The sequence below is a fragment of the Amphiprion ocellaris genome, chromosome 7 (genome assembly GCF_022539595.1).
Source record: "Amphiprion ocellaris isolate individual 3 ecotype Okinawa chromosome 7, ASM2253959v1, whole genome shotgun sequence".
Classification (NCBI taxonomy): Eukaryota; Metazoa; Chordata; class Actinopteri; family Pomacentridae; genus Amphiprion; species Amphiprion ocellaris.
Genome location: NC_072772.1, coordinates 9,337,030 through 9,350,062, shown reverse-complemented (window position 1 = coordinate 9,350,062; position 13,033 = coordinate 9,337,030). Strand labels below are relative to the sequence as shown.

The 13,033-nt window shown below is 40.7% G+C and overlaps 2 protein-coding genes across 2 annotated transcripts; one reads left to right on the top strand and one right to left on the bottom strand.

Annotated features, from left to right (window-relative positions):
- The first annotated feature begins 3,828 nt into the window (after positions 1–3,828).
- LOC111580975 (sarcolipin) lies at positions 3,829–5,261 on the top strand. The gene is made up of 2 exons (XM_023288936.3): positions 3,829–4,036; positions 4,480–5,261. Exon 2 carries the CDS (start codon positions 4,594–4,596, stop codon positions 4,690–4,692), a length of 99 nt encoding a protein of 32 aa, XP_023144704.1. The 5' UTR covers positions 3,829–4,036; positions 4,480–4,593; the 3' UTR covers positions 4,693–5,261.
- kbtbd3 (kelch repeat and BTB (POZ) domain containing 3) lies at positions 5,208–12,954 on the bottom strand. Its single transcript, XM_023288937.3, has 10 exons — positions 12,726–12,954; positions 12,073–12,361; positions 11,700–11,865; positions 10,463–10,645; positions 9,148–9,321; positions 8,766–9,056; positions 8,028–8,270; positions 7,586–7,876; positions 7,307–7,456; positions 5,208–6,593 (listed from the first exon to the last, which is right to left on the bottom strand). Exons 2-10 carry the CDS (start codon positions 12,348–12,350, stop codon positions 6,468–6,470), a joined length of 1,902 nt encoding a protein of 633 aa, XP_023144705.2. The 5' UTR covers positions 12,351–12,361; positions 12,726–12,954; the 3' UTR covers positions 5,208–6,467.
- Between the last annotated feature and the right edge of the window lie 79 nt (positions 12,955–13,033).

Here is a 13,033-nt window from a genome sequence, read left to right as displayed (position 1 = left end):
ACGTTCCTACGTATGAAGGTATTTGCTTATTAAATATATGTTTAGTTCTGCTACCACTCTGTACGCTAAATATGAGGCCACAGCAAGCAGGTGATATCAGTGTAGCTTAGCTTAGCATAAAGATGGAACACATGTTTTCTAACTTTGACATTTCAATTTTGAACAAGTCAAACAAACAAAATATAATTTCAATGTGATTTGTCTGTGTTTTGATATCTTTTACAGTTTTTACTCAGTCACACTTTAAGTTATATGAATTTTTTTGAAAATCCAGAATTGTCTTTTAGTTAGAGAGGATGTCACTCACTCAAAATTTTGCCCTGAAAAGTTTTATGAACACAGGTGCAGTTAAGCTTGTTTTCTTCTCACAACTTCGCTTCGACATGAACAATTTAAACATAAAGATGTCTGCATTTTTGTTTTTTTTCCACCCAGTATGACTCTAATTATCATCCAACTTTTTTTTTTCACAAATCACCTCAGAGCACGGAGTGCACCAACCGAAACTATAAGTCACTCCCATTATATGAGAGCTCCAAAATTTGGGGTGAAAATGACAAATGGAGAATCTGCCTGATCTGCCACCACATCTGCAGTTTGTACTGAGTGTGCAAATAAGATTATGCTTCACATATTTGAAGACGTTTTTCAATATGACCTATAGTTTTTGAGCTGTGATCATTTGTTCAAGAGGGTAAATCCTGTTGTCTGCCCTCTGACTCTGTCTCATCTTTTCACTCTGTCTTCTTACCCATTCCCCTTCCTCCACTAGAAAATTTGGAATCACCATGGTAACCAGTGACTCACAGGTGATTGGCTGATTGGAGTCCTTCTTTCTATTATCAAATATACAATACAATACAATACAATACAATACAATACAATACCTTTATTAAGCCCCGAAGGGAAATTCAATTGTCTGGTCTCATCTGTTTACTTTAGAATTAAATAGTCAGATTGCTGATGGTAAGAAAGATTTTCTGAATCTTTCCGTCCTGCAGCGCAGGGATAGGAGCTGTCCACCGCCGATGTTTCGTCGTTCATTGAGGCAGATATGAAGTGGATGATCCATGTTTGTCAGAATGGCCTCCATCTTTCTAAGTGCCCGTCCTTCCACCTCATCCTCCAATGAGTTCAATCTGATTCCAACCACAGAGCCAGCTTTTTTAATCAGTTTATTCAGACGCCTTGCATCCTTGTTTTTCATACTGCCTCCCCAGCAGACTGCAGCATAAAACAGAATACTTGCTACCACAGACTGATAAAACATCTGCAGCATCTTACTGCAGATGTCTAATGATCGAAGTCTTCTGTGGCAAAAAAAGCCGGTTCTGGCCCTTTTTGTAGATGAAGTCTATGTTTTTAGACCAGTCCAACTTATTATCAAGGTGGACACCTAAATATTTATACGATGTCACCACCTCGATGTCCACGCTACAAGTGTTCACTGGCTGAAAAGGGGGTTTGGATCTGCAGAAATCTATGATCATTTCCTTTGTCTTTGAGGTGTTGAGTAGCAGGCAGTTGTCATGACTCCAGTCACTGAAGGCACTTATCAGATCCCTGTTTTCAGCTTCATGTCCATTTCTGATACATGCCACGCTAGCAGTGTCATCAGAGTATTACTGAATGTGGCAGTGCTGTATTTGAAGTTTGATGTGTACAATGTACACAGGAATGGAGCCAGGATTGTTCCTTGTGGAGCCCCAGTACTGCTCATTAATGTCCAAGAAACACAGTTCCCCAGCCTGACAAAATGTGGCCTTCCTGTCAGGTAATCTATGATCCAAGAAACACAGGAAGGATCCACTCCCATCTCTGTAAGCTTGTCTTTAAGTATGGTGGGTTGGATGGAGTTGAAAGCGTTTGAAAAATCTGGCTAAAAATCTGGCTGCCTTCATCAACAATGTATGACGCTATTGTGTGCTCTATCAGCAGGATATAACTAACAACAGCTCTAAGACAAATTAACACTTACTAATGATATTAACAAAGCCTTGATACATGTTCTACCATGTCCCAGATCAACATCCAACATCCATAGAGTGTTTAGCGGCTCCATATCAGTTGATATCTTCTAAATAAGAGTCTCTGCCATGTAACAGTGGTTTAAGGATCTATAGAAGCTACATGCTATTTTTTTTCTTTAGAAAGGAACAAGACTCTATTACCGCTAAGGGAAAGAAGTTCATGAATGTAGGCTTTTCAAAGTAAAAGGCCCTAGTTAGCATAAAACAGCTAAAAGCACGCATTTAGGTACACTACACTAACAAAATAATAGTTCTGAAATGTTAGAAACAACTTACCAGGGAATGTAAAATATGCAGTTTTCAAAATTAAATGTACTCATATAAATTGTGCCTTATAGTTACAGCAGGACATATCAACTGGCAGAAACTGCAGTGGCACACTCAGAATTTCACCAGACATTTTCTAGTTTATTCTGCCATAATACTCACTGCTGGAAACTGTCACCACACTAGCTTGCACTCTATGATAAACAACAGTGTTATTGCATGGACAACAGGCACGTACACATACACACACACAGCATCCCAGAATGTGTGGTATGGTGTCTCTGAGGCCTTGTTGACACCCCTCTGTCTCTCCACTGATTTAGAGGGCAACCCTGCCAGCACTTTCCTAGCTTAAGCGCACACACAGCTGTCAGAGTGGGCCTCGGTCCACCCCGCAAAAAAGATGCCTGCACACCTCGCCCTGCTTTATTCAATCACCGCGGTGCTGGATCTCCATGACAATGGGAATCCCAGGGTCAAATAGCTAGGGGTCCGACACTGGCAGAGCAGCAGGGTGATAAAATCGCAGCCGTTTTGATCTGCTAAATCCTCTGGGAATGACCTTGGAATCCTGCGATGGAAAGGTTCAAGGGGGGCTGTGCTCGCGCTTTGACCTGCTGTGCCCCCTCTGTGTGTGCAGGAGAAGGTGTGCGTGTCAAGGGGGTTTAGCACCAGTTCAGAGATAACACCGTTCTTAGCAGCTGTCAAGTGTGAGATGAGCTGAGAGGTTCACTGTCAAAATCCTTTACTTGGCGCCTGCATGACACAGAAGGGAGGAATGGCAAAAAACAATGGGTGTACACAACCGCAAAAGAGGGAAATAAAAGTCCACTTCATAATTGACATCTATTTAAAGTAATGTTTTGACCAATGCTTGTCACCACTCTTGTGACTGTGAGGTAAATTTGTCTCGATTGTTTGATCTGTATTGCTAAATGACATGTAGTGCTTTATTTTAGGTTAAGGGGATTTAACTTTGTGCCCATCAGCCTGTCTGTGTTTGTTCATCCATTAGACTGTTTAATTCCACTGTAATCTGAATATATTTGAAACTGGAAGTCAGTGTAGCGCAGTGGCAGAAGGAACTGCAGTGCATATGCCATTACACTTTCCTCAGTGCAGATATAACCGGACAGACAGATGAGAAATTCAGGTGTCAGCTGTTTTTAATCCAACGTACACTATATATTACATTTTGAAGGTGTTTCTTTATTATTCTTCATTACCTCTCAGCATAGTTTCTCCCCAGGTACTGTGCGATACAGTTACAGTTCCCTATATCCATCAGATGATACAAATATTGTGTCTGGAACAACTATGATCCACAAAGTATCTGCAATAACATTTTAAAAATAACCCTGAGTCCCTCCTCTTGTGTGTTTGAGTAGGAGAGAGACTCTGTATGGTTACGGATGGGAAACACTCCAGATTGTGGAAAATAACGCACTCTATTGGTCGTTTAGTTGGTGTGTGACATCAGCCTGTGTGTATGTGAATCCTGGGCATTCCCCCGAGGAGGACTACTTTAGCAACAGGCCCTGTTCCAGACAAAGGCAGAAAGCTGGACAACAGCGAGCAGCAGATGCTGCAGAGGAGAACTTGCTCAACAGAGAAGTTTCCAGAAAGAAGAAGAAGACAAGCTGCTCAACTAGAGGTGAAGATAGGAAAAGGAGCAGAGAAGAGCATCTGCTTTCACTTCCCGTCCTGCTCATAGTGAGATCATAACCAAAAGAAGCAAGGTAACAGCTCATTTTTTGTAATTTTTGATCATTTATGTAGGCTACCAAGACCACAGGTCAGCGTTTCAGACACTCTTTCAGACTTAATCGAGTGCAAAAACATGACCTTTACATGCATGATTAAGTTAGCTCACCAGTTTGGAACCTGATCTTGTGTTTATTAACGTTTATGCTTTGGTTGTGTGCATCACCTCTCGTGTTGTGAAGGGATATCGTGGCCCCTTTCTCTGTCGAGTGACGGTGACTGTGAAAACACATAGCAACCCAACTGAGAGGTCACTAATCCCTCTAACTTATAATAACAGAGACAGCAAACACCAACATCAAACATGTGCCACTGACACACACGTTTTTAAATACCTGCTTTGCTCATGTCTGTATTTCAGTCTACACTCTAACAAGTATAATATTCCTTCTTTATCGCCACTTCTCTTCGCTCTCAGGTCTTGGATCAGTGTCCAAAAGGAACCACGCCTCTTCACAAGCATCACATCTGCAACTTTTGATCCCTTTGCGCCTCAGCAGTCTCACCTATCCTCTCAGTCCCACATACTGCCATGGATCGCTCAGCGCAGGAGCTGTTCCTCAACTTCATGATTGTCTTAATCACTGTGCTGCTGATGTGGCTGCTGGTGAAAACTTACCAGGAACACTAAAATATGGAGCAACAAGAGAGGAGATGGAGGAGAGGCAGAGGGGACGGAGAGGGAAGCCAGCATGGCTGCTGTAAGACTTTGTTGCTGATTGAATTCTGCCCAGACACAGTGTTTACAGCATTTCATTCATTTAGTCCACGGTCACAGGTCTGATCCAGTATTCATATGAAGTCAGATACCATTCTGAGGCCGTGGCAGATTGGTCTTGGATCCGTATTTGAGTGCTGAGCTGTTTTTTGAATGCAGTCATGAATTTCTGGCATAACCCAAAGAGGTAAAGTGAAGAAGGAGAACAAATGTAAATAAAAAGAGGTTGAGGCTTTAGTCTTTCACTATGGATACCCTAAAAGTGAGGAAACACGGCAATGTGACTAGAAACAGTCATACATACAGTCATCCATGTCACTGTGATATACTGAACCATGCTGTTGTGTCTCTAGTTCTGTTTTTACAAAGTGAAGAATGTGTCAAACACACATATTGTATTTACTCATAAAAGAAGACATCAGCACAAATAAGGAAGCATCATGTTTATGTTCACTTCTTGCCATTAAACAGTCTTTAAATCATTGGATTTGGTTTCTGTCTCATCACACAAACGTGTCATGCATTCATGATTTACACTGCAAAGCCCAGACTATTTCCTTGTGGTTTCTTGCACTTGATGTTGTTGTTGTAGTTACAGAATGTCACAGAGTCAACAACTACAGAGAAAGCTGTGCATTTTCATTAACCAAATGTAGGACTGTGTACACCATGACAGGAGAGGCAGGGCATGCATGGAAACATGACACTATAGTAAGAGAATACAGGCAAGCTGTTTAATGTGAGCACTGGCTTGAGTATTTTTTGTAGCTCAGTTTTAAATAGTGCCTGCACTGCAAATTAAAAGCTCTCCTTCAGCTTGGAAGAAATGATTTGTCAAAAAAACAAACAATTGTGACAGAGTTCTGAAAATACGACAGATTAATGTTTTTTGGTTTTTTTTTAAATAAACTATGAAATAAAAGTAATTTTTAGTAGAAAGACTAAACGATCACTTTATATATTGTTTGTGTTTTAGAATCTTTGTGTAGGCCTGCCAGAAGGCTGCAAAATCCCCAAATTTCTGAAATGTAAAGGTCAAAAGTGTTACATAATGCAGTTTTCCAAAGTTGTTTAAATCAATCCAACTGGACTTTAAGAAGGTTCCTTGAAGACGTTTCACCTCTCATCCAAGAGGCTTCTTCGAAGGAACCTTCTTAAAGTCCAGTTGGATTGATTTAAACAACTTTGGATAACCATGACCTGGATGAATGAGAAACTACACAGACATAATGCAGTTTTATTTTATTTTTTTTATCTGTAGGAGAGCTGAAAAAGTTATAGCACACATTTTTTTGAGTGGATTCTCTATATTAAGCAAATTAATTAGACAGAAAAGGTACTAAAATAGGATTTCTAAAATAGTATTCTGTTTAATATGGTTCCTCCATGGGAGGGGCCATATTTAGAGTGACACAACAACGGTCCTATAACAGCAGGTGCTCCACGCATACAATTTTACGGAAGAATTTTACCTTAGATAAAAAAATAAATTATTCGCCTCAGGTGCTCTGATGTTATGATGGTCTGTGAGAGGAGATGTGGTGTTAGTTGAACTGATTGTCTCTCTCTTTCTTGACGTGTTAGTCATCCGTCATGCGCTCATGTTTGAAAGCCGAGAGTTGATTCATGCACGGTGCGCTACACGGCCACTCACATGTGTGCTGCATGCGTGTGTGTGTGTCTGTGTATCACTGCTGTGTGTCAGCCCATGGGTCTCTGTATCTGTTGAAGCTAATGAGCTGGCAGTGGAACTCGGTGAGCGCTCTGGGCATGGGTGCCACTTCCTCCCATTGACTCTTTCCACTGTAATACACCTGCACAGGTAGCAACAAAAAAACACACACACAGAAAATCCTGATCAAAACTCTGAGAGCATGGAGGGTTAGTGAGGACGCACACCTCTATGGCGTTTGCTCCCTTGAAAGACAAGAAGAATAAATGGACACACACATGTTAGCTAATAAATAATATCAGCTAACTACTGCAGTTTTGGCTTACAGACAAAGCTACCCCTCACTTACATCTCTCATCACCTGTCAAGAATACTCATTCCTGGTTAACACAACCACTCGTACCCTAAATACATTTCCATGCCCTCTCTGTCTTTTCAAGCCTGAGTATATCAAATCCTAGCGCTCCCTTCTCAGGGCACTCTCCTGGGCTCATAATAGGGTGTAAATAGGTGACGCAACTCCTGTGATGGGTTCCCTCTGCTTCCAGTCTCCACTATATCTGTCTTAACTCAGTCTAATTAATAACATACTGTATAAACTTCACACTCAAACTGCAAATTGGTATATGCAGGGTCATTCAACAGGTTTAGGTACTTTTGATGTCTATATTCTCAACCATTGTGCAGTATGATCAAGGATTCATCTGACTGATCCCAAACTGGGCAATCACCCCAAACATTTTATCATTAGAAAACTTGCCATTTCACTTCAGATTTAGTTCATCAAAGTGTGATTTAGAACACCTGCTTAATGAGCAAAAGCAAAATTAGGGCAGAATGGATTTTCTCTCCTACCTGAACTTCATCAGTAATCTCATCAGGTGAATAATCGCCACCCAGGATGTAGATTCTGTCTCTCATGCCCACTGCTCCAGCATTAAACCCAGCACATTCAAATGAGCCTTCGCCCTTCCACACACAGGTCTCTGGGCAAAAACTATAGACCTGGAAGGAAAACAAGGGCACACTTTAATCCCTGTGATTTAAACAGTCCTGTATATGCAAATCTACACTACATTGTCATTTAAATGCTTTCAGACTGCAGCTCATTTGTTACTGCACATGATAGCTCACCTTATAAGTGGACAGGTCACAGAGGTGTAGCGTATTGTTGATTGATACAGCCTTGACTAGTGTAGCATGGAAGAACTGGCCAAACTCTGCCACTAGGCGGCTCCACTGGTCCTGTTGGGCATCATAGCGGAAGAAGCGGTCAAGCGAGGGGTTAAAGGAGTCTGTGATTTCCACCTCAGATCCCAGCGTGTAGATAAAACTGCCACAAGCACTGGCCTCAGGGTAGAAAATGGCAGTGGGCAGCGGGCTGACAGAGCTCCAGGTCTGGTTCAGGGGGTTGTAATACTCCACCTAGTGTACAGAGGAGAAAACAACTGGGTTTGTAGTACTTATTAAAAAGCTACACTGTCTCTTATTCCTAATTCAGTGACCTAATGATGAAAGGATATTTCAGCCAATTTAAATCAGTTTAAACTACTGTAAATATAGAAAACCCTCTTGCCTCCAGCAGACTGGGAGCCCCCCCTCTGGATCCTTTGCTCCGTCCCCCAATAACATACACTCGGTTGAGGCAGGTCACAGCCGTGTGCATGGTTCTGGGCTTCAGCATGGCTGGTGCAGGTGTGCAGGTTAAAGTCACAGGACAGAAGCACCAAACCTCATCAGTGGCATCATGGAACGGTTCGGCCACATGGAGACGTATCGCCCGGCAACAGTTACCCCGACAACCACCTGTGACAAACATCTTAGAGGTAGCGGACAGTAGAAAAGATGATCAGTGTTTAAAACTAAGGATGCGACTGAAACATACATGTAGAATAAACTTCGTTTGGACCAATAAATATCTTCAGCAACAACTGAGACAACATAAATAAAAAACTCTGTAAATAAGCCCAGGTCCCATTTATTTGTCCCTTGACATAACTTGAGGTATTGACAAAGAATAGCCTGCACTATTAAACTGTTGCACCTCCTTTTATATCTGTTCTCCATGAGTTTGAGTGAAATCATGATCATGATTAAACAAAGAAAAAGATCTACCGTACATAAAAATGTGTTCACGTTTTCAGAGTTTTCTTTATCGCTTCACTTTTTTTTTTAAATAAATAAGGCACAATTTTAGTTTAAAAACTCAGTGTTTAGTTAAAATGCTCACAACGACACCGAGGTTATAATTTTTATTACTTAACTTTAAATTGTTACAAAATATAGGAAGCTGCAATTCCACCCCAGAATGTACCTTTTCAGCATAGCTGGTAAGGTAAGAGCCTGGTGGGTCTGGCATCGTGGTCGTTTCTTCTCCGTGTCCTGGTCCCAGCTCTTTCCACTGGTCTGTTTCCAGACAGTAGCAGAATGTGTGTCGGATCTCACCATTCTCCTCCGTCTTGTGGATGTAGATGTAGCTCTGTGTGGTGGCGGGTCTGGCGTCAGTGAGCAGGCCATCGTATTGAGTCTGTCTGCTCTGGGCTTCTGACAGCAGGGCGAGGCAGGACTCATCATCACGGAGGAGAGAGTCTGAATCACGTAGAGTCTAAGAGAGAAGACAAGAAGTAAGACTGGAAAGATTAGACAATCACAAACCGCACAACATCCTAAATCCAATGCATTCAGTGGGTTTATACCTTTAGAGCAGGTGCAGGGAGATGGTGCAGTCGGGTTAGAGACAACAGTCCTGGTAACTGCTTCTGTCTTCCAGGGAGACTGTGGCGAATCCATCTAAGAAGAGACATCACCACTGCCTCCTCACTGGGCACGTTTAGAGTGTCTGACCTGAGGCAGGCCTCCAAGATATTCACCTGAAGGAAGCAAAGGAAATGGTAAAAACTAAGTGAGTGCCAACAGCAGGTCAGTCTGGAAGTGAGCGGAGTGCCTGTCAGGTCAAAAATGACATGACAGAAGCCTTTTGTTAGAGCTCCAGGGCCAGATTTAATGACCATTTTGTTATGGATACAATGTTTAATGCTGTAAAGTGCACAAAGGAATAATTAGCTTAACAGAAATGTAAGTCCATTAAAGCTCTCATACTTCTTTGGACATCAAATCATGGACCGTTAATAACTTTACATGTAAAGTTTGTTGAACTTAATAGGCTGAAAATCATTGTGTCGAACTGTTAGATACAGATAGGGGTGATTCATGTCTGTACATACACTACCATTCAAAAATCTGAGGTCAACCATGCAATTTCATGTTTTCCATGAAAATTCATACTTTTAATCATGTGCCAATATAATTACACAAGGGTTTTCTAATCATCAATTAGCCTTTCAGCACCATTAGCTAACACATTGTAGCATTAGAACACAGGAGTGATGGTTGCTGGAAATGTTCCTCTGTACCCCTATGGAGATATTCCATTAAAAATCAGCCGTTTCCAGCTAGAATAGTCATTTACCACATTAACAATGTTAATTAATGTTATCTTTTTTGAAAAAGAATGTTTTTTCTTTCAATAATAAGTGTGTATATATATATATATATATATATATATATATATATATATATATATATATATATATATATATATATATATATATATATATATATATATATATATATATGAATCGTTATGTAATGTTTTTTTTCCCAGGTAAACAGTTGTTCATGCTGAAAGAGGTCGAGACAGCTGAGCTGATCTTAACAAATATAGCAACTATATTCTCTTAAAATTGTCTTACAAGACACATAAATCATATATTTATACTGAATCAGTGACAGTTTAGTCCCGGTTTATTGGGTTTGAAAACAGTTATAACAGTGAAAATGAACTAAATTTAACTAGTTGTACAGGGAGACAGAATACAGAGTCTACAAACATAATACACAGTCAGGATGAGAACTGACTAAAGGGACAACACAGATCTTAATAACATCATAGGATCTGTAGAAGATACCCTGTATGTGAATGCACTATTCAGGTACAAGATGAAGTATCACCTGCATGTCCAAGAAGTCCTGGCTTTTGGAAAGGTCAGAAAAGTTCTGAACCACAAACTCATTGGCACTATGAAGGAGGGAGGTTGAGCCGTACGCCTCCGCCAGGGACAAGAGACACAGGCAGTTACAGAGATCCATGGTCCGTATTAAGAAATCACTGCAGGCCCTGGACAGGACTGACACCTGACGACAGAGACAACAAGCAGGGGAAAAATATTCATGTTAAAATGCTTGTCAGATGAATGAAGCTTTGTACACCCACACCAGTGTTTTGATCAGATCTCTCCTCAGGTCGATGGAGATAAGTTGAGAACTACATCAGGTCACCACAGTTCATGTATCCATAAGAATAATAACTTATAAGTTGTCCCAAGTTCACAGTCTGTACACGGCCATAATGTCAAAATGATTGAAGACATCGGTGTGGGTATACCGCAGATGACTTGTACGGTAATAGCAATAATGATTTCCCCAGGATGGAAGTGTTCCAGTAAACCATGGCAGTGTGACAGTGAGGCAAAATGAAAAGTCACAACCCTGCAAGTGATGCAGCGAAATGGAATTCAGTCATCATTCATTATATTATTAACATATTCCAGCCATACTGCAACAAAATATGAAATGGACACACTGCTTATGGAAGAAACCTGGCAAACTCAGTATCAGATTTAACATGTGTTAAGCTGAAAATCAGTGTTTTTTTTATTGTTTTATTTTGTTTTATTTTTTTACCTTATTCACATATTCATTCATATTTTTCTTTTTGTGTGCTAGAAGGCACATCGTAATAGAAATATGCAGTCCGAGCTATGGCTGAGCATTTCCACATCAAAACTGCACTGAATTGATGACAGTCTCATTCAGGATTCTTCATGTAACAAACCTAAGGAACCAATCTTGTCAGCTTGCAGGGTGGGGCTTTCTATATCATTACCCTCTTCAGAATTGGTTTGCATTTCAAACATGTATTTCTGAAATACTCCAGTAGCACATCTTGCATTGTGTAGCATAAAGTACTTTGACAGTGTTACTGCAGAATCTTTCATGTAAGTCATTTAAAGGCATGAATGGATATATATTTTCTAAAATAAATAAATATTTGTATTTTTTTATATAAAAAATGTGTTAATTAATATCAATTAAAATTTTGATTACTTTAAATTAAATGAAGGGTTTAACTGATGCCTGGAAAGGGACTTTCAAAAAAAGAAGTGGACTGTAATGACTGCATTTCTACCTGTAGAAAAGAGGCGAGCTGAAACAACATGTCGACGTTGCTGTCAGTGATGAGCACCTCTCCAGAGTAGGCAAAATCCAAGAAAGAAGCCACCGCCACTGGACACTGGTTACTGAGTATCACCGAACCATCATCACGCTCTCGCATATCCACCTCGAACATGGCACTAAATGCAGAACAGTTGCACATGATGTTCACAGATTAATTACACAGCCAGATAGATAGATAGACAGCCAGATAGATAGATAGATAGATAGATAGATAGATAGATAGATAGATAGATAGATAGATAGATAGATAGATAGATAGATAGATAGATAGATAGATAGATAGATAGATAGATAGATAGATAGATAGATAGATAGATAGATACCTGAAGAAATCACTACATGCTGCAAGAACACAGCGATGACAGGGAAACGTGTGATCCTGGACCTTAATGGTGAAGTCGAACAGCATGCCTCGCTCCCTGAGAGATCTGAGCACACCCAGCAGCTGCAGTCCATGGGACTCAGACACCCGCAGCAGCGTCCGTCGCTCTGGGACCCCGTTGCATTGTGGGGCGCTACCAGGTTTACTACAGGGAGGGCTGCTGCTGCTGGGGCTGTGGGCGTTGGTCAAACAGGAGGACGACTCTTGATGTTCATCCATGTTGCCCAAATCTAACATATTTACAAAAATAATTAAGAACTTGCAATGGAATGTAGTAAGTCTAATATTAAATCTAATATTTTGTCACTACTTGTGAGATATACATACAGAGGTAGGTGAATAGTGATAAGAAATTATATTGCATTTCAGAATTCCACTTTAACATTTCTATAACACAATCCTGTACCTCTCTACCACAAAAGCTGAATATCAGTGTGCCTAATACATTCAGTGTCCTAGCAGAGTATTCAGTACAAAATAAATACAGTACACTCTATCTTAGGCAATATATCGATGTTTGAAGTAAAGCTATATTAGCAGAAGACATGTTAAATACATAGGTAGGTGGTCTGAAGCAGTACAAGCACTACTCACAGTGTCAGCACCTCGGACAGCTCTGTCTGCCTCTCATGCCGTTCCAACTTCCGCAAACGTGAAATCACGCGAGGACTCGGACAGCTTCGTGTTTTTTGCGGTTACACCTGTCGTTACTAACATCGTGTTCGCTGAAAGTGTTTTTTTTATTGATAAGAACAACGCAAAAAAAACCCCACTTCGAGCTATGTGCGTATGCGCCACTCTTTGTTTGCGGTAGAAGGAAGCGCAATGGCAGCTGGGAAGTGTAGTTCTGTCTGATTGGTCGGTTCCTGGTAAAACACGGTGAGAGGTCGATGAGTTCATGC